General features: G+C 40.0%; 1 protein-coding gene across 2 annotated transcripts in view; it reads right to left on the reverse strand.

The window, feature by feature from the left end:
* TMEM132C (transmembrane protein 132C) overlaps positions 1-25157 on the reverse strand; it is a 180917-nt gene that overhangs the window by 3317 nt on the left and 152443 nt on the right. For both annotated transcript variants that reach the window (XM_071763112.1, XM_071763113.1), the window contains 4 exons: positions 20254-20397; positions 7814-8019; positions 7063-7336; positions 6669-6860 (listed from right to left, as the gene is read on the reverse strand). In XM_071763112.1, coding sequence (XP_071619213.1) covers positions 6669-6860; positions 7063-7336; positions 7814-8019; positions 20254-20397 — 816 coding nt within the window. The remainder of the gene's footprint in view (positions 1-6668; positions 6861-7062; positions 7337-7813; positions 8020-20253; positions 20398-25157) is intronic.

The raw sequence follows: 25157 nt of genomic DNA on the forward strand, positions 1-25157 counted from the left end.
AGTCATTCCTGTCATACAAAAGCTGAAAGAGACAAACCAGAAAAATTACTAGAGACACTTGACAGAACACTTATTTTCCTCATGTTCACCATGCACAGGTGTCACAGGGAACTGTCAAATTAAACAAGCCATAAATATCTTAGCAGGAATAAGGAGCTACAAGAGTATATTGGAAATGGTTGGAGCAGAAGATTCATCTGAAAGAAGAGGACTCATGGAACAGTTGCCATTTTGCATGAGAAAGGTTTGCTTTAAAAAAAAATATACTTTATTGTTGAGATAATTAAATAGTCCACTGCACTTCTGCATCAAGGAGAGGAGGATGGGGATTCTGGTGTGATCTCTGTGACAAAAACTCAAATGGCCTGGATTTAATTGGACTGTATTTGCTCTCTGCAGGTAGCACTGTTAGAAGTCATTATTAGAAGCAAACAGAAAGCTAGAGGTCAGCTCTTTGCCATTTGAAATCCCATCCAGATGATATAGATATTTACTGCTCCATGTCTCAGTAGCTTTCTTTGCAGGAGATTTGTTTAGTTTTTCATTTGCTCCATGTCTTGCCTGTTAAGGCAGCAGAGACACAGGCAGATTGCTGGAGTGCATCTTCACAAAAACCTCAAGTTCTTCTCTTCCCAGACTTGAACCACAGATGGCCCTAATAACTTTTACACTCAGGTACAGCAGAACAACTGGGCTGAAAATCACCACTGGGGAAAAACATTGCCACCTTGTTAATGTCCAGTCATAATACAAATTTACAGCCTAATATGCTTTTCAATTGGCTACAATTTGTTCCGCTATGGTTATTAAAAAAGGGAATTGCTACCCTTCTAAGTTAGATTTAAAGCTTTTCAGTGCAAACAGCAAGGGGCATTAAGCTGTGTAGAAGGTTGGGCTATGCTGAATATTTGATTTCCAAAGTGCTATCAGCAAGTTCTTGAGAGACTGAAAGAAGAAAAATAAGTCGTGGCACAACAGGAAAGAAGGCAAAGTTCTGGGTGACTCAAATGCACTTCAAACAGCTGAAGTAGAGCCAGGGTAGCTCAGAAGCAGGGAAGAGGGAACTGCGTAACAAAATTAAAACAGCTGATCTTTCATTAGAGAAACAACCCTGAAACAGCTGAAGAGCCAGAAACAGAAAGCTGCAGGGCTGCTATGATGATTCACATCATAGAAACCTATAGCAGAGCAAACCCAGTCATGGGACAGAACAGGATGGGTTTTTTTTAATGGCTATATGTAGAGAGAAAAAGATGAAATTAAACACCCTGTTGTCCTTCTTATCCGTCAAACAGGAGGGTAGCCTCATGTACCATCTGAAGGTGTGTAAGATACACTTACTTGTCATCAACCTATGGAAAGCAAAAACATCAGCATCATTTCAAGCATGTATCACAAGAGGCTTGACACTGGCTGCCAGCAGTGCCCTCCTTTGGAGAGCAGAATAAGAAAGTAAGTTTAGAATTTTGTACAGTTAAGGCTGGAAATTGCAAAGCCTGTGCCTTCTCCCAGCTCTGCTGGGACTTTCACATTTCTACAAAAGGATTAGATTACTAAATCCTTTGTGCACTCCTTAATAGTAACACATTGCACACCTACCATTGCAGAGCTCCAAATATGATTATGGCCTTTACTATGCCATGATTTTTTCCCAACACAACACTGTCATATTTATGCTACGCACAGTAGTAGTTAATAGGGAAAGAAAACAAATGAGAGAAAGAGGGACAGAATCTCAAATCCTGCCAAAGCATAATGTATCAGCCCAAATATTCTGTTTGACAAGAGATCATCTCCTCCCATTCACATCATTGAAGGAAAGCTGGAAGCAGTGGAATGAAGCAAACTTCCCAAATTATTATATAACCTGAAAAGCTAAAAAAAAAACCCACAAAACCAGAGAAAAACATATGATTTAGTACCATGTCCTTCAAAGAGCTGTTTCTGCACGTCCTATATAATGCATCAATAAATCCACTTTGACTCTCTGCCGTGGCCCTTCAATTACTATCAGTGGATGAAGATGAATTGGAACCTTCTTACCTGCAAAGTAAGAAGGTACCCTCAATACTGGGGTGCCAAAAGCCTGTGCTCATTAATTATCAAGTATAAATAAATAGTTTGAGGGATTATCTGGCTCCCTGGCTCCCTGAGCATTCTTTGCTCCACTTTTCCTCTCTGTTTCACATATGCACTCACAGATGCAGATAGCTGCATTCCCAGAACAAATGAACCACAAGTAGACACAAGTGCCAGTGTCTCTTAGAGAACAGGATGATTTATATGGTGACTGTGATGATGTGAAGTGAGTCAGATAAAGTGTATTAGATCATGTTAATTACAGCAAAATCCAGTTCAGAGGAGATGAAGAAACTGTTTCCCACAACCACTGCTGATTATCAAAGATCATGTTTTCCCTAAGCACATTAAAAAATTTCTTTATCCAGATATATTTTGGCTACATTTTGCCTTGTGCCTTTGCTGTCCTATTCCTCCATTTCAGGTATAACCACATACCAGATCAGTGAGTTGTTCATTTCTTCTTGATCTGCTGCAGTTCTGCTATTTTTTCTGGCCTTGATATACATTGCTGCTTATCAGACCAAAGATGCCACTTGATAAATCTTCTAGGACAAACTTTTTGCTTTCTGTTAGTCGTTTTATTACTCTCGTTATTCACCTGTTACGTTCAGGTGAGTAAAACTAAGAGGAAATGACCAGGGTACAGAAGCAGCAGGTGCAAGTGGAAATCCCAGTCCCCAAGGAGCTCTGTGTTGCCTGACCTGGGACACTTCAAACCCTGTCCCACAAGTCCCCACAAACATGAATGTTTGCTGGCTTTGGCTGTCCCACCTATACAAAACAAGGAGTCTCACAGTCCAAAAGGCAACCTGAATGCAAGAAGCAGAGCTGTTTGGAAGCTCAGTAGAAAGCACATTATACAGAGATCCACTGTGCTGGGACTTGAATGAGTTGCCTTTGAAAATCCAGGAGACACAGTGATGGTTATTTTCCCCTTTAAAGCATCATACAGCATTTGAAAGTCTGCTTCTGTTGGAAGGATGTTCCCCTGAGCCCATGTATGGCATCACAGTCAGTAATTACAAAGTGTCCTTAAATACCTCCTCAAAAAAGCTGGGGTCAGCTTGATACCAAGGCATGCTATCTTGTATTCTTCCAGCAAAAAAGTGCGTAAGCCTACTTGGATTTTAGGGAATTCTGCTGCTTAGAAGCATTGATGTGAGCACTGATCAGTATATTTTATTTGATTCTATGACCAGAATAAAGAGCCCTTTTAACAGTCTTCATTCACTAAAGCACAAATTAGTGTTTGTGAATAAGCCCTCAGTTGCTGGGGTCAGCTGCAATAGTCATGGAGTGAGGCAGGACACCAAAGGAAAGCAATGAATGGCTGGATGGCTCTGCAGAAGACAAATAAAAACCTCCCTCAAATAAAGGCAAGAGAATACTCTTCTCAGCAGCTTCTCCCAGACCAGCTCTGATTGTCCTGTCTGGGGATCTGACTGCTAAAATACATTTCCCTGGCAATTTTATCACATGAAATATCAAAGTATTACATGTGTGTTTATTTTTAAGCCTGTGGCTTGAGTAGAAAAATTGGGCTTGATATGATGTGGAAATGAAAGGCAGCCAAGACTCAGATCTTAATCCAAACCATGCATTCCCCTACTGTGTACTTCTTTCTCTCCTTTTGTCCAATCTGCTAATGTGACATTCCTTTCCAGTAGGAATTTGATTGTACTTGCAAGGGAAGAATTCAGATTCTTATCTAACAATACATCCTCTCTCCCTTTCCCATGCTATTTAATTCCTTTGTCATACTTGTGAGTCACTGAATTGCTCTGTCAGTGTAAAGAAGATATAAATAAAAATACCCCTTAACATCTGTTACTTAACTGTGAGATATTGGTGAATTTCCTGAACCAGTTTGCTTGAAGGACATAAGCTAGAACAGGATAGAATGATGTCAATCCAAGCAGCTCTCACTTGTCACCATGACTGAGGTGGTGCTGAGCACCCTCACCTCCTATTAGATCCAGAGCTGACATCTGGGAAGACATTCCCTAAGGTTTTGGTTGACCTCACAGGGTTGGGTCTTGTCACTGATGTCAACAGGAGCTTTGCAAGTGAAAGAGAACCTAGCCTTTAGAACACATTATTATTTTTTTAATTAATATTGTTCTTTTTTTTTCCTTAAGAAAGCATGTACAGTTTTCTAGTAGCACTGAGAGATATATTAATACACTCAGCTATTTATAGAAGGTGGTTTCTTCCTTGCTTTTATTCTATATGCTGGCTCTCTCCCACTTCAGTTCATAAGACTACATGTAATACCCTAGAGTGATGAAGAAGCTGATATGGCTGCAGAGCCAGCTGAAATTCAAGGGTTCTTGAAGCTCACTCGGACCAGAAAACACTTAAACACTGTAGCTTTCTTTTATCTACATTTTGGAGAAGCCTTGAAGATGGCAATGTTGATTTTAACAACCATAAGCCAGCCAAATGGAACAACTTTCCTACCTGAGCAGATGTCCACTAAAAATAGACTGGGAACAGCTACAGTCTCCAAATTTTCAGAAGACACTTCAACTTTGATACTTAGAAGTTGGTCAACCTACATTTATTTTTAGGCACCTAAATCACTGATCCACTTTTCAGTGCCAATGAGCTCCTCCTTTATTTTTAAAAAAAAACAACCAAACAAAAATGAAGTATATGCTCAGCATCCTTCAAGGTCACCTCAGGTAATTCGTTGCCCAATTATAAAAAAGATACCGAAGTTAAAGAATTAAAGATAAAAATTGAAGCTTATCCTTGATTGTGCTAACTATTTGGAGAAACTGATAGCTTTTCAGAAACTGGTGTTATGGCTGCTTTTTGTTATGTATGCAGACGTGGTACTGTCATTATAATAAAGGATTGTAATCTGGTAACTATTCATTGAGAAAAAGTAATAACAAAAACTCTACATTCATTGCTCTGATAACTAAAAGATCTGTTCAGGCACAATCTATACAACGAGAACAGGAGGCACAGCAGCATCCCCAGTGCACACAGTACCAGAAGCAAAAGGCACTGCTCACCTTGAGCCTGATGTGCCCAGTGAACTCTGTATCACAAATGTGCCCCTCTGAGGACACTGAGATTGAGGACACTGAGATTGTCTCACAAAAGAACATCAGCTCCTCCAAAATATTGCACCAAAATCACTCCGTAACACAGATACTGGGAAAAATAACTTTTGAAAACCCACATTTACACATTTTTACTCTTTTGTATTAGCTCATAACTTGCCAGCTGTAGAGATACATAATGCCACACTGCATCACACTGCCCAGCTTAACACAGTAGGAAACACCACCTTGTGCACTGCTGAAATGCCCTGTAATAATGTGCCATATCCTGATGTTCATAATTGTCTTGGAATACTCTGAACAGACTGTCTATAAATCTGAGAATTTGACAGTATATCTGTGCAACCTTTCCAGATTCACAAACTTCTTTATCTGCAATCAGTCACAATTCTTCCAATGAGGCTGCAGGACAAATGATGCTCTGTCCTACATTACAGAATTGGGTTAGGCAAGCTTTGGCTTTTGCTTTTACAGTCTTTGTCTGAAGACAATATGTCAGACATGGTTTCTAAGCTCTGGAGAAGGGTATAAATGGGTTAATTACATAAGATTCTTATGTTTACAGGATGCAGTAAATGGAACAGATGGGCAGCATGTCCTTCTCCTTTGGACATTTTCCTGTCGCTAAGTTATAAACCAATCTAAATTATTTTTATGTTCCAGAAAATTAGGTAACTATAATCATGGAAACGGGCCATAAAACTTGACTTGAGATCTCTCCCTATCTCTGTGAGATGAAATACAGTTTCTGTGAGAGGAGTAGCTGTGGATGGAATTATCTGCATGGTACCCAGTCTCACTCTTGAAATCAACTGACTGAGAGAGCAACAAATGAAAAACTTCTTCTACTGCAACTGATCATTGGTTTAAATCTGTTCCACAGCAACTGTTTGCATCGATCTGGTGCTATTCACCAATCTTCTTTTCTATGTTGGGTATGACCTGAAACATGCTGCTTGAGAGATTCCCTTTACTCTCTTAGGGATGGAAATTTGCTGGCTTAAATTCGTTAGGATCGGCGTGGTGACTACCTAATGAACTGAATGATGAACCTCCCAAAATGCATCTAAAAATAAAAGAAGAGAGGAGCCTGCCAGTCTGCCATGACTCCAGAAGGGAAAAGCAATGTATTTGGCTATCTTCTGCCTCTACTTTATAGAACTTCAGAATATTAAATTATTGTGACACTTTGTACTGTCTGGCATGGAAAACAAGGGAATGCTCATGTAGCACACTGGGATCACTGTCCAACCATTGCCTGTGTTGCAAACATAACATGTTGCATCGTGTAAAGAAAGGGAATTAATAATGTAAATAATATTAACTTCAGTGAGAACATTTACTGCAGATTAAGTCCGCATTTGGAGGGAAGAAATAAGAAGACAATTGGACTACACCTGTATTTTAAAGTTTAGCTTCTAAACTTGTTACAAATTAGTACCTGTACTTCATGTTAATAAAACCCTGCCCCATCCCAAAAGGCAACAAGAGTAAATACAGAGTGCACAATACCTGCTTTGGAGTATGAAGCAGCTCTTGGGCAATGGTTGTAGCCACAATAGCCCGACTACTTGCTGCACTTGGCTGAAGAAAGAGTGAAAGACCAGCCACCAGCTGGACTCCAAGGTCTATGATGGTCACCTTGTCATCTAGCACAGTCACCGTCTTCTCTGCCAGGATGGAGTCAGACAGAGGAGACAAAACCTTTGGAGAAACACAGAAGAATCAACTTAGGAAAAGGTTGAGCAGCTAAAATAGACTTTCTTAAGGTTATTTTGGTTATAACCCTTCTTGTCCCCAAAGCTTTGTGCACAGAAAAGAAATGGCAGGGCACTGTGCTGGATTTATGTCCCCACACAGGTTCTCTTATGGCAGTGGCACAATGGGGCAGTCTAAAGCTCAATACCTGCATTGTTGTCATTCCTACTTCACGTCCAATCAGAATTCTGCCTTCCTGCAGCTTGGCAATGTGAGGATCCTCCAGTTTCATAAAATCCATAACCAGGTCTGTAATGTCAAACTGCCAATCTGAGCCCAGCAGGTAACTCAGCTGACCCCAAGGGCTGGAATCCTCAGCTACAAATTGTGTGAGGACTCGCACCATGGCATGCTGGTACTGCAGAGTGCATCCTCTTCCTTTCCTCTCATCTTCATCCTCATCATCACTGTCTCTGGTAGGTCTGTTTTGAGAAAAAAAATAAGCATGAAGACATGTTTTCAAGAACATTAGTGAAAACTAACATTAGAGTGCTAGTGGAGAGTATCACCTATAGTAGCATCCTTTCTTTCTGCTGTGTTGGGACTATTGCTGATTCATGGCTGCCCAGCATGTGAATGGACTGTCCATGCTAATGGACTGTCTTCCTCTAAGATAGATATTGTAGCAACACCTCTCTAAGTGGACTGTAGTAGAGCTACTAGTACTGTTATACTCTGCCCAGGACAGACACACACAGAAACAAAACTCCCACAAATTTTAAAGGCTTTGTTTTATCTACAGATACCCAGTGCAAAGCTGTCTGTTGAACAGTGCTGCTGCTCCTCAGGGAACAATTCTGTCTTTTGGGTGCAGTTGTTGAAGCTGTTCCTGCTGAGGGTCAAAATCAACTCCATCCATTTTACTAAAACACCCAAGAACTTGAGCAACTCAAACCCACCTTTTGTTTGAAACAATAGGGACTCGCCAGCCTTTTATTTGGCTCAGTTCTGTGTCAGAAATATCAATCTGAAGGGGCAGGCGTGGAACCCAGACTGTGATTTGCAGAGGAGCACTCAGATACTGATAGGTGAAGTTCACAACTGCATTCACCTTGCCTTTCATTTCCTTCCCGTTGACAAAAACATAGTCACATCTGTCAGAAACCTGAGGGGGAAAGAGTAAGAAAGGGAGGACAAGGTAATTACTGCAACAAAATAAGTGTAACCCTGGCATCTCAAAAATAAACAACAAAAATGCTCCCTCCTCTTTATGCATCTAATGATGGCCTTTTACAATGGGAGCAGCTGAACAAAAAAATCCTTCATTGGCTCAGGAGACATAATTATGCTGCAGGTGCCTAAGGACTGGGTACACTTTATGAAGCTGTTGCTTGATTTTCTGTTTGTTGTGCAGTGAGCCACGAGCTGATCACAGTGCTGTGGGACATAGGATAAGCAAGGCTCCTTCATGGCATGGTCAAGACAGACCCAACAAACCAGAACAGGTCCCAGTGGAGGAGAGCAGCAAATCAAAGCTCTGTCTTGATGAGTGTTTTCATCAGGGGGTGATGCTGCTTTCAGTCTTCGAGACAAAGCTGGCTCTGGAGAGGATTTCATCCACTGAAGGGTAACAAAAATCTACTCATTGCTCTCACAATAAACATTATCTGTTTATAAATGTTTACATTTTGATTAGAGCTGTGAAGTATTTCTAAACACTGCAGCAGATTTTTCATTCACATGTAAATGCTGCCCTGAAATATAGTCGTGTTATCACAGTCATGTAAGAGTTATATCAGTAATCACTTCTTTAATCAATGTTATAATTTACAGACCATTGAGTTTTCTCATTTATTACATTACTGAGTAGTAGTGATAAAATCACTCCTGAATATATAAATCATTAAGAGGGATGCAGATAGTATGAAATGACTCATTGTGATAAAGTCATTGTCATATCTATTCCTAAAGGTGTCATAAATGTCTGGGGAAATCCCATGGCACATTAATCATCCAGTAAGTGGAGAGCTCTGGGAGCTGTTACATTACTAAATGAGCTGAAATGATCAGTAAACCCAGTTCTTGCTCCATCCCATCAGAATTCCATCTCATCACCCATAATGAGTATCATTAGTGGTGACAATGTGTCTCCCCACCTGAACATATATTTATATTATCTGCTCTGAGCCTGGAGAAGACCCTATATCTGAAACATCTGACAAAGCACCTTCACAGATGGTTCTTCCATCCTTCCTCTTCCTTTCAGCAGAAGTTCTTGGGAGGCTACTTATCCACTGCCATCTTTGAAACTGGCTCCATCCATTTTGTTTCTATGGAGTTGATTCCAAAGACAAATGGATGAAATTTCTGACTTGGTTGAACAAGTTGCTCATTGATGCACAATAAACCATATGCACATGCTGAAAAAAGATTTCTGATTACATACTGAATTTCAGACTGACCGGGTCTAATCTAGATGTATGATTTAATATTATCTAAAGCTCAATGTTGCCAGTAACACAACAAATGTGACAGTCAGGGAAAAAACACAACAACAATAGTAGCAAAACTGCAATTCCTAAATGATTCTGGGCTGAGATCCAATCTCCATCTGTACTTTTAAAGCTGCTATATGCATTTATGGGTATGTGACAAACAAAGAGCTGAACAAATATATACAGCATCCTAAGGAGGTAGCTACCACAGAGCCTTTAGAATTGCTACAGGATAATATTTATTATTGGCCATGCATCAGCAATAGTGGCAGGTCTTTATAAGTTGCATTGAGAAAAACATCACTCTCTTCACCAAGTACAAGCATTGCTAATGTCCTTAGCCTCTTTCTTCCGTTCCTGTATTTCTGATAAAGAGGAAGCACACAGAGAATACAGAAGAGGAAAGCTTATATTGTGTTATTCTATGCTTTTTACCTAGGGTGCTTTCAGGTATCATTCTTGAAGTCACACTGATTGCTTTTGACAGAGAAAGGCAACAGACTTCCCAACTAGTCCTATACAGGGGATGAAAGGGAGAAGGCAACACTCTCTCAGTGTTTAAAGCCCAATGTGTGCCCAGGATCAAGGATACCCCTTCTCAAGAAACATTCACTATCTTATAGTCCACACAGCAACGCAGCCCAGCCAAGCTTAGCTACAATGAGAGCAAGTGGGTTCACTTCCCTTGCCCTTGTGTCATACAGGGGCACTTAAAAAAAAATAAATAAAAAGAACTTCTCAGCCACTGAGAAAAAAACAAATCCAGATGTACTGATTCTGCTACAACACCAGCAAGCCACATGTAAGGCCTGATTTGCTAAGCTGCTAAGCAGATGCCCCTCACAAAAAGAGAGTAGAGGCTGTGTGGCACCACAGACCCCTTAACTCGGATGGAAATAACTTCACTTGGTTTTGGATTTATTCAAAGCAGACTTGGCAAAATTGTTTTGATCTGTTCTCATATGGAGTTTAAAGAGATGGCAGCATAAGACTGGTAGGAACAACCTAAACCCCTGTTTCATGGAATCATGGAGGAAGGATATTAAAAAGAGGAATAAATTAAACTGGATAATATTTGAACTCACATTCTTTTTCCTCAAGAAGCTACATTTGTTCAAGCATTTCTGATAGATAAAAAGGATATCTTTGTTCCATTCCCAGATTTTGCAATGCTTCTGGAAGGCCACTGAACAGTACAATGATAAGCTCTCACCAGGGAGTCCTGCCCACAGTAGTCTAAAGAAGTTTCTAATAGAGGCTGGAGATTCTGTGAACAGCATCTGTCTCTCATCTCCTTTAGTATTTATGCTTTTACTATGAAAACATTTTCTCTCTGAAAGTGCTTTTTATCTTTAGCATCAGAACAAGTGAGAGATGGTGAAGGAAAGCCTGCTTAGCCACTACCTTTAAGTAACTATTTTTTTTGTCTCTTCTGCCTAGCAGATCAGGGAGAAGTTTTGCATTCTAAAGAGCTTTCTGATGCTATTTCAGCAGTTTCTTTCATAATTAAGCTGCATTAAGCTAGTTTCCCCTTTTTTTTCCTGTTTTTCTAACTTCTGTCTTCCGATTAAAACAAAGAAGCTTGACAGAAAAAGACATGGCTAAGCACAACTCCCTAGAGGTTTCTTCTTCATCTTTCTTTTTCTTGGCATGATACTTTTGTGCCCCTTTGTAACAAAGGGCATTGCCTTTCCAATTGAATTGGATAGATTCTCTCTGCAACAAATCACATTTTATTGAGCTGACAGAGAAAACCACTGCCTAGAAATCAAGCCAGAGTCACTCCTGAATCAGTACCTATTGGCATTCAATGACTTCATGATCTGGGGAGTGAATGTACCTTTCCATCTGGGAATGAACAGATTAGCTGCAGGGAATCTTAAGGAGATTCCAAGTACCCTCACCAATCAACTCCAAAACTTCTGGGTCTTTCTTCACTTACTCCTTTCAGATGAAGGTCTTGATCCCACAATGAGCTCTGTAAGAGCAAGAAAGGAGCTCAAGCTGCTTGAAGCCACCATGAAGGATGTGACAATGTACTGCCTAGGATTCCACAGCCATAAAGGGGCTGGTGACATTTCTGGAAGAAGATCCTTGTTTTGCTGGGTTAAATTCTGCTACAGATTCCTGAAAAATCTTCATTCATTTAGTGGCAGAGGCAGGTCAAAAGACAAATTTCATGTCAAATATTAACTAAGACTGTCTTTCAAAAGATGGTGAATTTAAAATGCTCTTTGGTCTGCTCCATATCTGTTGTACAGGAGTGGAAAGATTGACTCTAATACCTAAAAATCAAGGAGTGTTACTGCTTCTGAGAGTGTAGTCCAAGATTTCTTATTCTCCTAGTGGTTTTTCACCCCTGGAGACACCAGCCCATACGAACAGGTCTCTGAAAGACAAAAAGTCTGAAGCTCTGAAGGACAAAAAGTGCAGCTTTTAATACGGAAGTCCTCTAAAATTTATGAACATTGTAAATTTGTGAGACATCAGTCCATTTTGTAGGTAGAAGTCTGTGAGGTTTGCCCTTAATTAAACACCCTGAGGTTTAAAAATCTCAGAACTTAAAAACTGAACAAAAATGAGGAGATAGGATAATGATAGATGTCCTGCTTGTATTCATCATGTTCAGAACCTTGTATTTTAGTGTTTAAACCCATTTACCCATTTCTGTTATAATAATGTAAATGTTACTAAAATATTAAAGGTTACATAAACGTTTAAATACTTATGAATGCAGTTCTATGAGCAAATAGATTTTTCCAGTATCTCTTAAAGTAATCTCAGTTTCAAGGAAAAAAAAGATCACAGGATCATTAATGGAGAATAGTGATGATCAGCACTTTTCCAATACATCCAATACAATCCCAGTATTTCAGCTCAGAATCCTCATTTACAGCAGGGCCACTGAAGCTCCTGGAGGTTCAGCTTTGGGAACAAAGTCATTCATTCTGTTAAGGAATACAAAGCACCAAAATGACTGAGACACTGAATATACCAACACATTATTTATTATTAGACATTGATCATCATTCCACAAGCTTTTCAAATTGTCCTTTGGAATTTTGTAATATTTAGGTTCTTGACATAGTATTTCTTTTAAGGTTTGGGTTTTTGTTGTTTTATTTTATTTTATTTTTTAAATACCATTCTCTGTAGAAAGGGAATTGTTCTCTACTAAATTCTAGGGGTTTGAGAGCGCCTTTGTATTGCCTTGATTGTGATTAAACACTGTGGTTTTACACATAAAGGAAATCCTATGCTACATGAACATTAGGTGATGGTAACTGCTTCATAAGAAGGATTTCAATGCCTGTCTACATAATCCTAAATAATCAATAACCTACTGCTGGAAAATAGAAGCTGTCTCAAGGCCCATAGCACTCATTTTTTCATGTTAAATTATTTAAGTCTGATAAGAATTAAAGCTTCAGACTTGAATTCTTCTATGATTCCTGGGATGATATTTAGAGGTTTGTGACACTGTCAGAGCAGACTTTAAAATGGAAGCATCCATTACAGGAGCTGCTCAGTGTAAGTGTGACTTGACTTGCCAGAGCCACCCCTTATTCCCAGGGACTTCAGCTTGAGCTCTGTTCAGTGACTTGGAAAGGGAAGCCAAAATATCCACTCCCAGGATGATCATAAAAGTAAATACCATAGTGCAAACTTAATACTGGTAAGATCTTAATACTGGTAAGATATTAAATACCATAGTGCAAACTTAATACTGGTAAGATCTTAATAACCTGATTTTTCAAAGGCTTGATTTTTCATGTTATGTGCAAGAATAACCTTGAGAGTTGTTTTTACCCACCAAAAGAGAATGAAGTTGTTTCTTGAAACAGTTGAGGAATAATTACTGTCATCCTGGAAGCAGGAATGAGGATGCAGGGCAGGCAAAGCTCCCAACAACCCGCACCAGTAACACAGGGCTTGGGCCCCAAGTGCTGAAGCAGAGGAGATCTCTGCCAAATCAGGGCCAGAGCTTAGAAGCAATTTGGACTCTCTGCTGAGAAGGGTCTGCATTTTCAGTCTCAGCAGCCAGATTAGCAAAAATAAGTAGAAAACCCCCAAAGCTAGAGAGCATTTCTTAGGGAAAAGGCTGTGTATTATCTAATCTCATTACAAAGATTTTGTTGGCAGTTTTGCAGAGCAGAGGCAGTACATTTAACTAACTGAATATCATTCACTACGACAGAACAGAGAGAGTAAAAGGGGCATAAAATGCCAGCTGAGACTGGAGGGCATCTATTTGCTCCCAAATGACCAGGTTTTGAAGCTGAACCAGAGCTGCACTGAGCCACAGGACCTCTCTGCAGCTCACATGATCACATAATACAAAATCTGTCTTGTTTTGTGCACTCTCAAATCAAGTAATTTCTGAAAATGGGGATGAACAGAGAGTTTGGCTCCTACTTACTAGGGATTTGCAAAACTATCCATGCAGCATGGCCCCAAACATCTTGCTTGGCAAAGCAAGATCACAGGGTGGGTGCAGGGACTGTAAATTCCAGCTGCACACTTTGTACAGAAGTTGTCCATTTGGGAACATCACAATGCTTGTCATTTTCTAACTTAATAGGCATCTAAAATAAACAAATTCACAATGTGTAAATTACAGCTTCTGGCAGAAAAGGAGTAGCAAACTATTGCTTCTTCTGACTGCAATATTCAAACAGGTCTGGAGAAACTTCTTGTCTTCTCATCATTCTCTCTCATTCTCTTCTACAGCTGTCACAAGATTAATGTTATTACTCTCATTTACTTTCCTGGTCCTGATATTGCAACTTTGAAGTTGATTTTGAAGCACTTTCTATGGAACTTGGGGCACCATCTGCTTTGATTTTTCATGTGGGATGCCCAGGTTCTCCATTTGACATCACAAAGACAGGCACTAAGCTGGGTGAAGGCATGAGATGACAAGGAAGGAAGTCTGCAGGGTATGGTTTAAGAGTTTCTTTAGCTGCCCTTGAAATCTCTGCACATTACCTCATGATAAGGCATTTACAATTTCTGTGGATGAAGTGAAGTATCTCAGACCATGGCAGGCTGGAATTTCAATTTGCACAGATGCTGAGTGCTGTACATGAATGACACCACCTCTTCTCTGAAAGCTCCCTCTCTTGCTGGCCTAGATGCTGTATTTGCATCTGAGAGAAAGGTGTGGTAAAGCTTCATTTTTCTCAAGCCCCTCTGAAGTTTTTCCATTCCACTGATGTAGATTGATACCAGTAAATCACAGGACTATGAAAAGTACAGAGAAGGGTGAGGAGGTGGACTTTCTATTTGCAATTTTGCTCAAAAGATAATATATTATAGCAGATATACCAGAAGAAAAGCCCACAGAGTGACAGGGCTTCAGAACAGCAAAACAATGGAATTTCCATGCTGTGACTTTCTTTCCTGTTTTTAAAGCTTTTCAGTTTCATACAAATCACAGGAACACATAGTATCAGAAGAGGAAAGAGGAACCATCAGAGAAATAGGTTGCTGGGTTTGGACTCACAAAGAGATCCATCTTCTGCTTTTGAGGGCTTTCAAAGCTACACTTGGGTATGGTGAGTAGGAACTATATTTGCAGTTCATCAGCTACCAAACATAAGCTTCAGGAAGGTGATTTGGGGGTATCAGCACCATGCAGGGGATGTGAGAGAGATCCCATGCTTGTCCTGAGCTTGCCGGCATGTCCCTAAAGACCCAGGCTCAGGACCCAAAAGGGTGGCTGTGCTGGCTCTGCTCACAGTGTCACATGGACTGAGTTTTCAGCTCCTGGGGCTAACCAAGTGAAGCCCTGCAAGCCTGGGAATAAATACAGGTATTTTATGAGTAGTCCAACTTTTCTATATTCCTTCCAGAAACATATGTAACACTTTTTTTTTTTTGTCTGTGTGGGATGAAGTACCTGAAAGAGGTATCAACCCTGGCAGCAGCTGCTGTTGCTTGGATTGACCTCTCCATCCTTTCACAAATCTGCTATGAAACCACAGAACAGAGCATTTTATTAAACTGATCTCACAAAATACAGCCTATAATTAGACCACATTGAATTCCTGGAAACCTTATCTAGTGAGGCTTCTCATTTCTGCCTCTGTTTTCCAAGTTAAGAATGAGACCTGTTTCAATCAGAAGTTTATCCACCTCCTCATTATTCAGCATGCTCAGCTCTACAACAGCTGCATCTGGCTAACAAACTCCAACCACAGTTTTATTTGGCCTAAGTAAAAAGCAAGCAATAAATCAATAGCATTATATTCACTGTAGGAGCTTTTTATTGGAAGTTAGTATTCTTCCTTGATCAAAATAGCTGCTAGGGATAACCAGTTCTTTCTTGTCAGCCCCTTGTTTTAATTTTCTTCTATAACCTGCACTAAAAACATAATGGGAAGCTGTAAGTCCTCTGAGTCTTGAAGGCTTTGCAATAAAGCCCCATACACAGAATATCTGTGTGCTGAGGTGCAGAAATGCAATGCAAGTTTGGATGCTTTACCCTGCTACATGCAGCAGGAGTTGAAAGGTATGAGGGAAAACATAACATCTCCATGATGTGCCAGGGCTTCTAATGGGATGGAATCTTCCAGCACTCTGCTTGCTTCCCCTTGAAATTATCATCTGCGTCACACTTCGTCACAACCCACCACATCATTATCTGCCTCTAGATGCTGCTGGGAAAAAAGCACAGGGAAGCAACCACTGATGCCATGGGAAACTTTGTTTTTAGCAGACAGCTTTCCTCTGCCAGACACTTACCAGAGTCCTCATTCTGATATTTTGGCAATATTTGTTATAATGTTTCACTGAACTAAGTTCAATTATCTTCAAGCTCTGTTTAGGACCAGAAGGACTGGTGCTCTGCAAGATTTTAATTTCACTAGGAAAAGGACCAGATCTCAAATTAGCCCTGTGGGCAGCAACACGCCAGATATTTAGTCCCTCCTAAACATGAACACTTCCATATCCCTTGGCACTTCAGCACAGCAGGTAAGGACAGTAATACATACATCTCCATCCAGGTTTTGATGGACCAATGCATTTGGCACCACCACTTTGTTTAATGTAACACTTCACACCCTTCCATCAATGCTTTTGGCATCACTTGTCTCCATTTCACCATTCTCTGTGCCCCTTTTTGGTCACTCTTGGTTGCATGTTTGGAAAGCTTAAAGGGATCCAGGGATCAACTGAGCCCTTACAGATCAGGAAGCAGAAGCTGATGGTGCTGCAGGATGTTTTTCCCAATCCTCATTCAGGTCAATACATTTACAGAGTTTGGGACTTCTGTTGTCACTACCAGAGGATCAGCCTTGCTTCTGCAGGGCTAACCACGCTTTTATTAGGTTGGGCTAATCAAAATGAAGGGCAGGATGATTTCCCTTAGTGGGGAAGCCTGCTTCTGACTTACAGTCTGGCATCCAGCTCTCACATTCAGAGATCACACTGCCCCAGTACGCAGCCACTGATTTGAGTCAGAATATCTTTCTATTTGGTGCCTAAACAACACTATGAAAAAGCTTCCATAGATCTGATTTTTTTTTACAGTTTTTTTTTTTTCCTGGACTGGCCATGGTACATTAGTTACATGGTAACTAAGGAGCCTGAGGGACTGTCCCCATACCATTAAAATTTCAGGGTGAGCTTTCCTGATGGCTTTAATGAGTGCAGCACTTTCATGAGTGCAGGACTGAGGCTTAAGAGTTTGATTCTTTAATAGTTGCCTGTAGCTCAGCTTGGAACTACTGGCAGAAAAATGCATAACTCAACCTGTCACAAAAATATCTACAGATGCTGCTGTCTAGTGGGGCACTGTGAAAACAGGGCTTTTGTATTAGTTTTAAAACATAATACAATGTTTACAGCATCCCCTTATGTAGCAATGGGGCAAAAGCTGGTGCAAGATTGATGAAACAGCAACTCAAAATGTTTACAAAAGCTTCTAAAATACACTGATAACACTGAAGATTTTTTAAATCAGGTTATTTTAATGGAAAAAAAAAAGCATCCCCAAATTCATCAGCATTATCAAGTTTCCAATCTGGAAATGTCACAAGGTATCTGTGAGTCTCCTGAAACTCTGCTCTTCACAGCTTGAAACTGCATCTGTTCCAGCAGCCAGGTGACCTGGAAACCTGAAGCAGAATTTCCTCTTAAGCAAACTGCATAAAAGCATCAGCAAAAGAAGCCACATTCCACTTGAATTTCCAGGAGATGAAAAGCAGCCTACGTGTGCAATTGCAGTTGCTATTAATGGATCCAGATATATGGATCCTATTGATAATTCCAGCTTAGCAAAGTAAAATTTGACTGTTGCTTGACTTTTAGTGCCATAATAAATTTCATGTCCACTTTTAAAAGGCTGTGTGAAGGTCTAGAGCATTCAAAGACTTTTAAAATTCATGAAATCAACTGTAAATTTGGAAATAAAGAGCTGAAACTATGAGACAATATAAAAAGTAAAACGAATAGTAGTCAGCAAATTAAGATAGGACCCAAACTGTGCACTGAGCTGCCTCAAAACCATGCTTATCACTGGGAAAACTATTACCAGTTATCTGCAGATATATCTTAGGCTTAGATTTTCACTGAGCTTTGCTACAAGGTGGGTGCTTGGGAACATGAACTGTAAACACACACACAGGTTTTGCTGAAGATACCATCATCTTTTCCCAACAAATATAATTTATGATGAATAGATTGGTTTTATTTTTTTTCCTAAGCAGAAAGGCTACTCTCAATGAGGTGTCTAAAACAGCATGTTACAGAGGAAGAAGATATATCCAAGGAATTTAACAGAAAACGTTGATGGAGAATCTCAAAACGAATTAAGGATGAAAGGTCTTCATGCTCCACTTGAAGTTTTCTGAGTGCTTTTTAAATTCAGAACCAATGTGAACACGTCCATTTGACTTGAACCTCAAACCACATTTCCCCATGTAAAGAAATTTCCTGGAAACTGGAACATTCTAGATTTAAAAAAGAAAAAAAAAAGCCCTTTTTCTTTTTTTGATGAGACAATAAAACCTTTGTATTCAAAGCATTTTATGGCAGCCTATTTTTTACTAGCTGTATGCTTACAGCAGTTAACACTCATGTCACATGTAGGATACAGGTGCCAGGAATCGCCGGGTGATGAGCCTGGGTGGTGCCTAGTCTCACCTGTGCCCGGTTAGGGCTGGCCCCACTGAGCATGCTCAAGACCTGGGGCCAATAAAAGGTGAGGCTGGGTGGAACCAAGCAGCTCATTCTAGAGCTGGCACGGTGCTAGGCTGGTCATGGTTAGTCTCTGCTACTGACTTGGACTACCAATAGCTCTGGTCCCTGGCTTCAGAATTGAGCTCACGCCCTCGGTGACGTCCGTTTCGAGCAACAGTCACAGATGCATTTCTCTAGAGATTCTTCATGTATTTCTAAATACACAGCAGATAATTTCTCTATTCATCTGAGCAATTCAAAAACATTTCTGAAGAGAAAGAAATTACAGCTGAAATCTTCTTGTTGATTCCAATAAACATTGTGTGTTAGCTTCAGTTCTTTGTTTTGCTTCAACTTGAGTGACCAGACAGGGAGGCTTCTAGAATCCACTTTAAAATATTCCTATTTTTAAGGAACACAGACTGCAATTTTCAGAAAAACACTTTGAAAGAAATTATTTCTGCAGAAAATTAGAAGAGCACAGCGGTGTCTCAAATGCTAATTAAAGGACATAGTGCTTTAAGGAAACATTCTTCCCAGTTAGAGAATTGTAGTAGTAGTAGACTTGTAGTTAGGTGGCTAGCTTAGGAAAAACGTTAACAGACATTCTTTGGAATTAAAAACTCTGTAAAGCATCTGAGATATAAGAGCACTTCAAACTCCATCAATCCTGAAAGATTTGTTTGGCTCTGAAGGATCCACTGACAACAGAAAGTTTCCTGTCTTCTATAATAGATTCATTAAGTTCAAACTGGGACTGTTTTCCTCACCTACTTGGTTATTGGTGCCATAAATGATTCTATATAAATTCTACAATAGTGTAGAACAACAGTAGTATCCTGCAAGTTGCTTTATTGCTTTCCATGAACCTACAAACTGACTGAAACCCATAGCATTGCCACATTACTATCTGTGCACTACACATCCAAGAGAGCTAATAACATATTAAAGACACCTGAAGAGCATCATCACAAAGTCCACCATTCCAGGCTGTAAAATCACAGTAAAAAATCCCTTCTCATAAGAGCTTATAGTCCAAGGATAAAACACCCTTGCTCAAAACTCATGCACCATGAAAATCCTGTGTGGAAATTATAATGTGATTCAAGCACCACTGTGAATTTCCTTTGGGGTTTTAATTACATCTTCACAGCAGAAATAGCTGTACTGCCTTAAGACAATAACACCCCACTGGTGTTTCTGACTGTGCAACATTAAGCTGCTAGTGTTAAATTGATGGCCCATTCCTGTGAATGCTTTCTGGCCTCTTCTGTACAGAATCAAGTTGTTAATTCGAAACAGCTCTCAGCAGAATGGGAAGGCAACCTGGATGACTTTGCAGTGAAGTTGCTGGGGAACACTCCTCCTCCAATCCATTCTGCAGATGCAGCTGTAGAGGTGATAATCACAGCTAGAAAAGTGCTAGGAAACATCTGGAGAGGCAGTGCTAACAGCAGAGCTGGTTTTGCAGTGAATGAAGTCTGTCTACAGGACACTGGAGGTGACATTACCAAGACATTTTAAAATTAGGCCACAAAAATGAAAATCTGAAATTCTACTGAAACTCTGTGCGGTGCTGTGGTACCCAGCTCTCTCTTAAAAATCCCCCTCCTTACACTTTTGAAACAATTAACCTGCAGTAGATTTAGTGCTTGTTCCCAGGCTGTTCCTATAAAAAGACATGAAAGTTCAGAAGTGAACACATTGCATGAACTTACTTTAATGACGTCTTCATCAGAGGATTTGCACTCCACTGATTCTGAGATGTCTGTCACAGCACTGCTCTCCTCAATGGAGACCACTTTGACGGGCACTGCCACTGTTTTTCCTGTGAGAATTGCAGTGTTCAGAATTTCTGTGTCCTGTACACAAAACAAAGCACAGAACTGCTCAAAGACAGCCAAAGAGATTCCCAAGGGCAAGCATCAGCTCTTCAACTGGACTTTAACTCAAGGAAGATGCATTAGTTCTCAGTGGCTAAAGGTCTTGTTCATCTTGAAATAAGTGCAGCTTGGAAAAATGTGGTCAAACTCCAGTGATACACTCCCTGCTAAATAAAGAGTCAGCTGCATTGCACACTGTTAAATAGTGAGCAAAATGAGCACAGATACATTCAGTCCAGGTGGGCAGACATCACAGGTAATTTATACTTTTTAAGTGTGGGGCTTTTCTCAATATTTACTTTCAAAAAAATTACTTCTGAGTTTTTACTCAACTCTATTATATTGGCTGTGTTTGGGACAGGGTGCAAGAACCTCAAAGTGAAAACCATTGTTCTGTGAGTCTAAACCCACAGCAAACACTGAGCCTCTCTGTGAACTCTCTATCTGAAGCTGTTTCGAAAATATTTAATTTCTTCTGATATGGCCAATGAAGCAGTGTAAGGAATCCAGAAGGAGTTAGTGATGCTATTAACTGCAGGCAAAATAACAAGAAAATCTGAAGTCCGAACTTGAGCTGTGGCATACAAAAGCCTTTCAATGCATCATTGACTAAGCTAACTCTTCTAACTTCTGAACTCTTTTAGCATCACCATATTCCTAAGACTCCCACTCAAAAAGAACTCAAAAGTTTTCTCCAAGTTCTCAATTTCCAGAAAGTAAATAAATTATTCAGTAAAATCTTCAGCACCAAGGTCATGAGGACTGCAGCCACTGATGGCAACAGCAGCACAATGGGCCACAAATACTATTGATATTTTTTTCAATTCATTTGAAGGCTAGGTCAGATTTTCTTTTCACCTTGCAACTTGTTACTTCTCAGGCTGTCCTACAGGTAAGAAATCCCATCAAGCTTAAACTCAAACAAAGAAATAAATGCTGACTGTTCTAGAAAAGCAAGAACCACATGGTGGATATGAAAACAAAGCTGCCCAACACAGATTTACAAATAACATTACTGAAAAGTGTAGTGAGAACCACAAGTCACCAGGTGTCGCCGATAATGAACTGGGAGCTTAGGCCCAGCTGTGCCCCAGGGCCTGCCCCAGCCGGAAATGGGCGGGGCTGTAGGGCAAAATAAAAGGCATGCTCCCAGAAGCACAAGCAGAGGGATGGTGAGAGGGCTCCGGAGAAGAGCTGCGTCCCCCAGAGAAGGCTCGTCGCAACAGAAAAGTCTAAGGCCATTCTCAAGAACTCCTGTCACAGGCAGAGACAACCCCGTCCCTCTCCCACGTAAAGGCTGATGGATAACTGGCGTTTTTGAGCAACAAAACGCTTTAGTGAAACTTGTGGTTTCCAAACCTGGTAATTTTTTTTCAAAAGTCTTTATTTCTATGTCCTGGAATTTTATAAGTTCAAAACCAGGCAAAGCAGCAGACCTAAAACACCTCAGTAACAAGCCCAGCTACTCTTCTTTCTGCAGATTCTAAAGCACCAAGCACTGAATAACCCACACAGGCTCACCAAAAAGCAGGTTCAACACGTTTTCTGTTGTGCATTTGGCTACTGCAAGTGCTGCATGTCCTTTGAAATTCATCTTTTGCCATGATGCCTTAAAGCCTTATTTTTTGTGACTCTTGAGTGTTAAATATTGTGAAAAAGGGACTGTAGGGCAAAGGAGCAGACAGAGAGTGTGTGGAAATGACAGGAGATCTTTTCAGGCTATCTTAGTTCTGCTTTGAAATGACCCTGCTCAGATTCGGTTTTTCCTTAGCAACTGATATGTATTACCAATAGAGAAATGTTAATTTAAAGGGACAGGTTCAGAGGAAGAGAAATCCCATAAATACCAACGAGTTTCAGATATAAAACATACTCTGTGGCTTGGGGAGTTATCCATATTGGCATTTAGTGGCAAACTAAGAAGCTCAAGATAAATCAGAAAATCACATGTAGAGAAAACAAAGAACAAATCAAGCCCTGCACCACTGCCAAGAACATCAAGACAGAATTATGCAGTGAGGTGAAACCTGTGTGCCACAAGAAGCAGAGGAAATTCATCATCCAGGTTTAGCTTGAAAAAAAAAAAAAAAAAGAATTTCCTTGAGCTCCCCTTTGCTTATGCAGCATTGAGTAACCACTGGCCTTAACATGAAGTCAAATATTTAGATAAACAGGAAGGGAGATAAGTGGGAAGCCCAGCAGACAAGGCCACAAGCTCTGAGCTGTGTGAGGATCCTGTGCTCCCAGTTCCTCAGGATCACCAGGAGCAGACCAGCTCTGCCACCACCCTGGGTGATGGGGACACTGCCGGCAGCAGCTTAACTCACACTTGCTGCTCCACCAGCCAGGGCTCCAGCTCTGCTCCCAGCACCACCACAGCACCAGGAGTTCTCCAGAGGAGAGGATTAAAGTCCAATATTGGAGATAAGGTTTAAACAAATGAGATGCAATAGAGTGAAATTCAAGTTGCTACTTTTCTGTAGGAACAATTAATCCTATAAATAGAGGGCAGAAAAGATTCAGCAGGAAAGCTGCTCTCAGAAAAGCATTTGGGGGCTATACTAGAGCAGAAGTGGAACATTAGTTAGCAACTGCATGATGTGGTTAAAACCAAACCAGACAAAGAACCCTCCTGCAGAAAGCTGCATAAGGATGAGAATCACTTCTAAAATATGGGTATTCCTACTCAGCACTAGCAAGGCCTCAGTTAAAGGACTACATCGAATTTTGAGAACTATATTGCAAGAAAAAACTTTCTCAAGTGAAAGGAAGTGAAAAAGAATGAGACAAGTAAAAAACTAGAAAATTAGATCCATGATGAGTGACCGAAAGAACTGAGATTGTTTAGTCCAGAAAAGATTATGGGGGAAGACAATTACTGCCTCCACATATATAGAAGTCTTAATAATGTGAAGAAGAATAACTGTTTTTTATGTTCATGCACAGGGTCTGAAATAATGGGCTTAAGCTGCAACAAGGAATATTTGTTTGCCATTAACGAAATCCTTATTATCAAAATAATGATAAAGAATTCACACAAAAGGCTGTCTGAGACAGAAGCAAATACACAGCCTAAAAGAAGTTATCTGTAACTCAGAAAAACCCATAGGTTCTTTGAGTCAAGTAGGAGAGGAAAGGGAGCAGATGACCTCTTGTGGTTCCCTCCACCCCTGCATCTTACTATTCTGCACTTTTTCCAAGGTGAATAATAACACAAAACCTATATCTTGTATCCTAAATAACTTTATACTGCTTTACCCTCCTCAAATAAAGAGAAATAAAAAAGAAAATTATCACTATCTTCCAAATGGAAAGGCCTGACAGCAAACATAACAGATATTCCTGCTTTCTGCAAAGCCCAGTGTGGAACTACCATGCCCATTATTAAGCGATAAGCTGTCACTTCTGTTTCTTTCTTTCCAAGAAGTCATTATTGGTGTACCTGAATGGTGGCTTTGATATAAAGCCATTATCACAAAGGTTAAAAAACCCTTTTCAAATTTCCCAAGACCTTTCTGGAGAGAAGACAGAAAAGCTGGCTACTGGCACATTACCAGCAATTAGAAAGCTCAGTCTTCCGCCCTTTGTTAATGGTTTCATTAAAGGAAGTAATACACATCTGAATGAATGTATTTTGATTTATTACTTCACAGATATATCTGCCCCCAAAACTGTAAAAGGCTTAATCAACTATGATAAAGGGCTGCTGAAATTTTACATCCCTCCTCTGGAGCTCAATATGAACTTCAGGAATTTCTAATTCATGATGTGTACAAAGGAGATGTAAACATACTGAAGATATTAACTACTGGTGGTATTATTTATTTATTAATTACTGGTGGATATTAACTACTGTAGATATTAACTACTGGTTTCGTAGCCACCACCATTCCAATCATTAGAGGTCATCAGCATTAGGAAGCAATCAGTAGCCAACTTCCTACAACTTGGAGCAGAGATGGAAACCTTCATGTTTCACCTCCACTGAAAGCAGTCACAGTTCCCTGGTATTAAACAGATTAAGAAATACTGAAGTATAAGCAGTGAATATGTTAAAAATGTTAAATATGTATGTTATATATGTTAATATATGTTTAAAAATGTTAAAAAGCAAATTTGAAATCTGCCACAACCCTTACTCAGTCTTATAAGTGCTCTATGCTACCAACTGTGATATTTAAAAATAAATAAAACTAAATTAAAGAACTAAGCCCTGATTCTATATGTTTGTTTGGATTTTTTGTTTAGAACTAAAATAAGAAAATGTTTGTCCTATTTTCCTGTATATAGAATAGCCTTATGGCACAACCTCTACCCCCCCTATGTTTCCTTTTTATTGTTGTAATAAACCCAAAGCCTTTAATGTAACAGAGAACTGACCCATTGTCTACACCCATACACAAGCTGTTAGGCAGAAAACTCTAAACTATGTATGAAAGGATCCATGGTCCAAAACTCCTCAAAAGCTGAATTCAGCTCACAAAAGTACAAGGAAATTAAATTGATCTCTGTCTCCTCAGCAGTACTGAGCATTCTGAATGTGCACCCCAGAGAAGGAAGCTCTGATTCAGCACCCAAACTTGGTTCTTTTGCATTCTGAGACCTCCTTTAATACCCCTGATTATCCACTGATAATCAGAAAGAGTAGTTGAATTTTTAAGGCTGTATCTAGGAACATTAAGCAATTGCTCTTACATCAGAACAGGCAATACAATAGCTGCAACAGGAGGTGATTTTAA

The sequence above is a fragment of the Heliangelus exortis genome, chromosome 19 (genome assembly GCF_036169615.1).
Source record: "Heliangelus exortis chromosome 19, bHelExo1.hap1, whole genome shotgun sequence".
NCBI lineage: Eukaryota > Metazoa > Chordata > Aves > Apodiformes > Trochilidae > Heliangelus > Heliangelus exortis.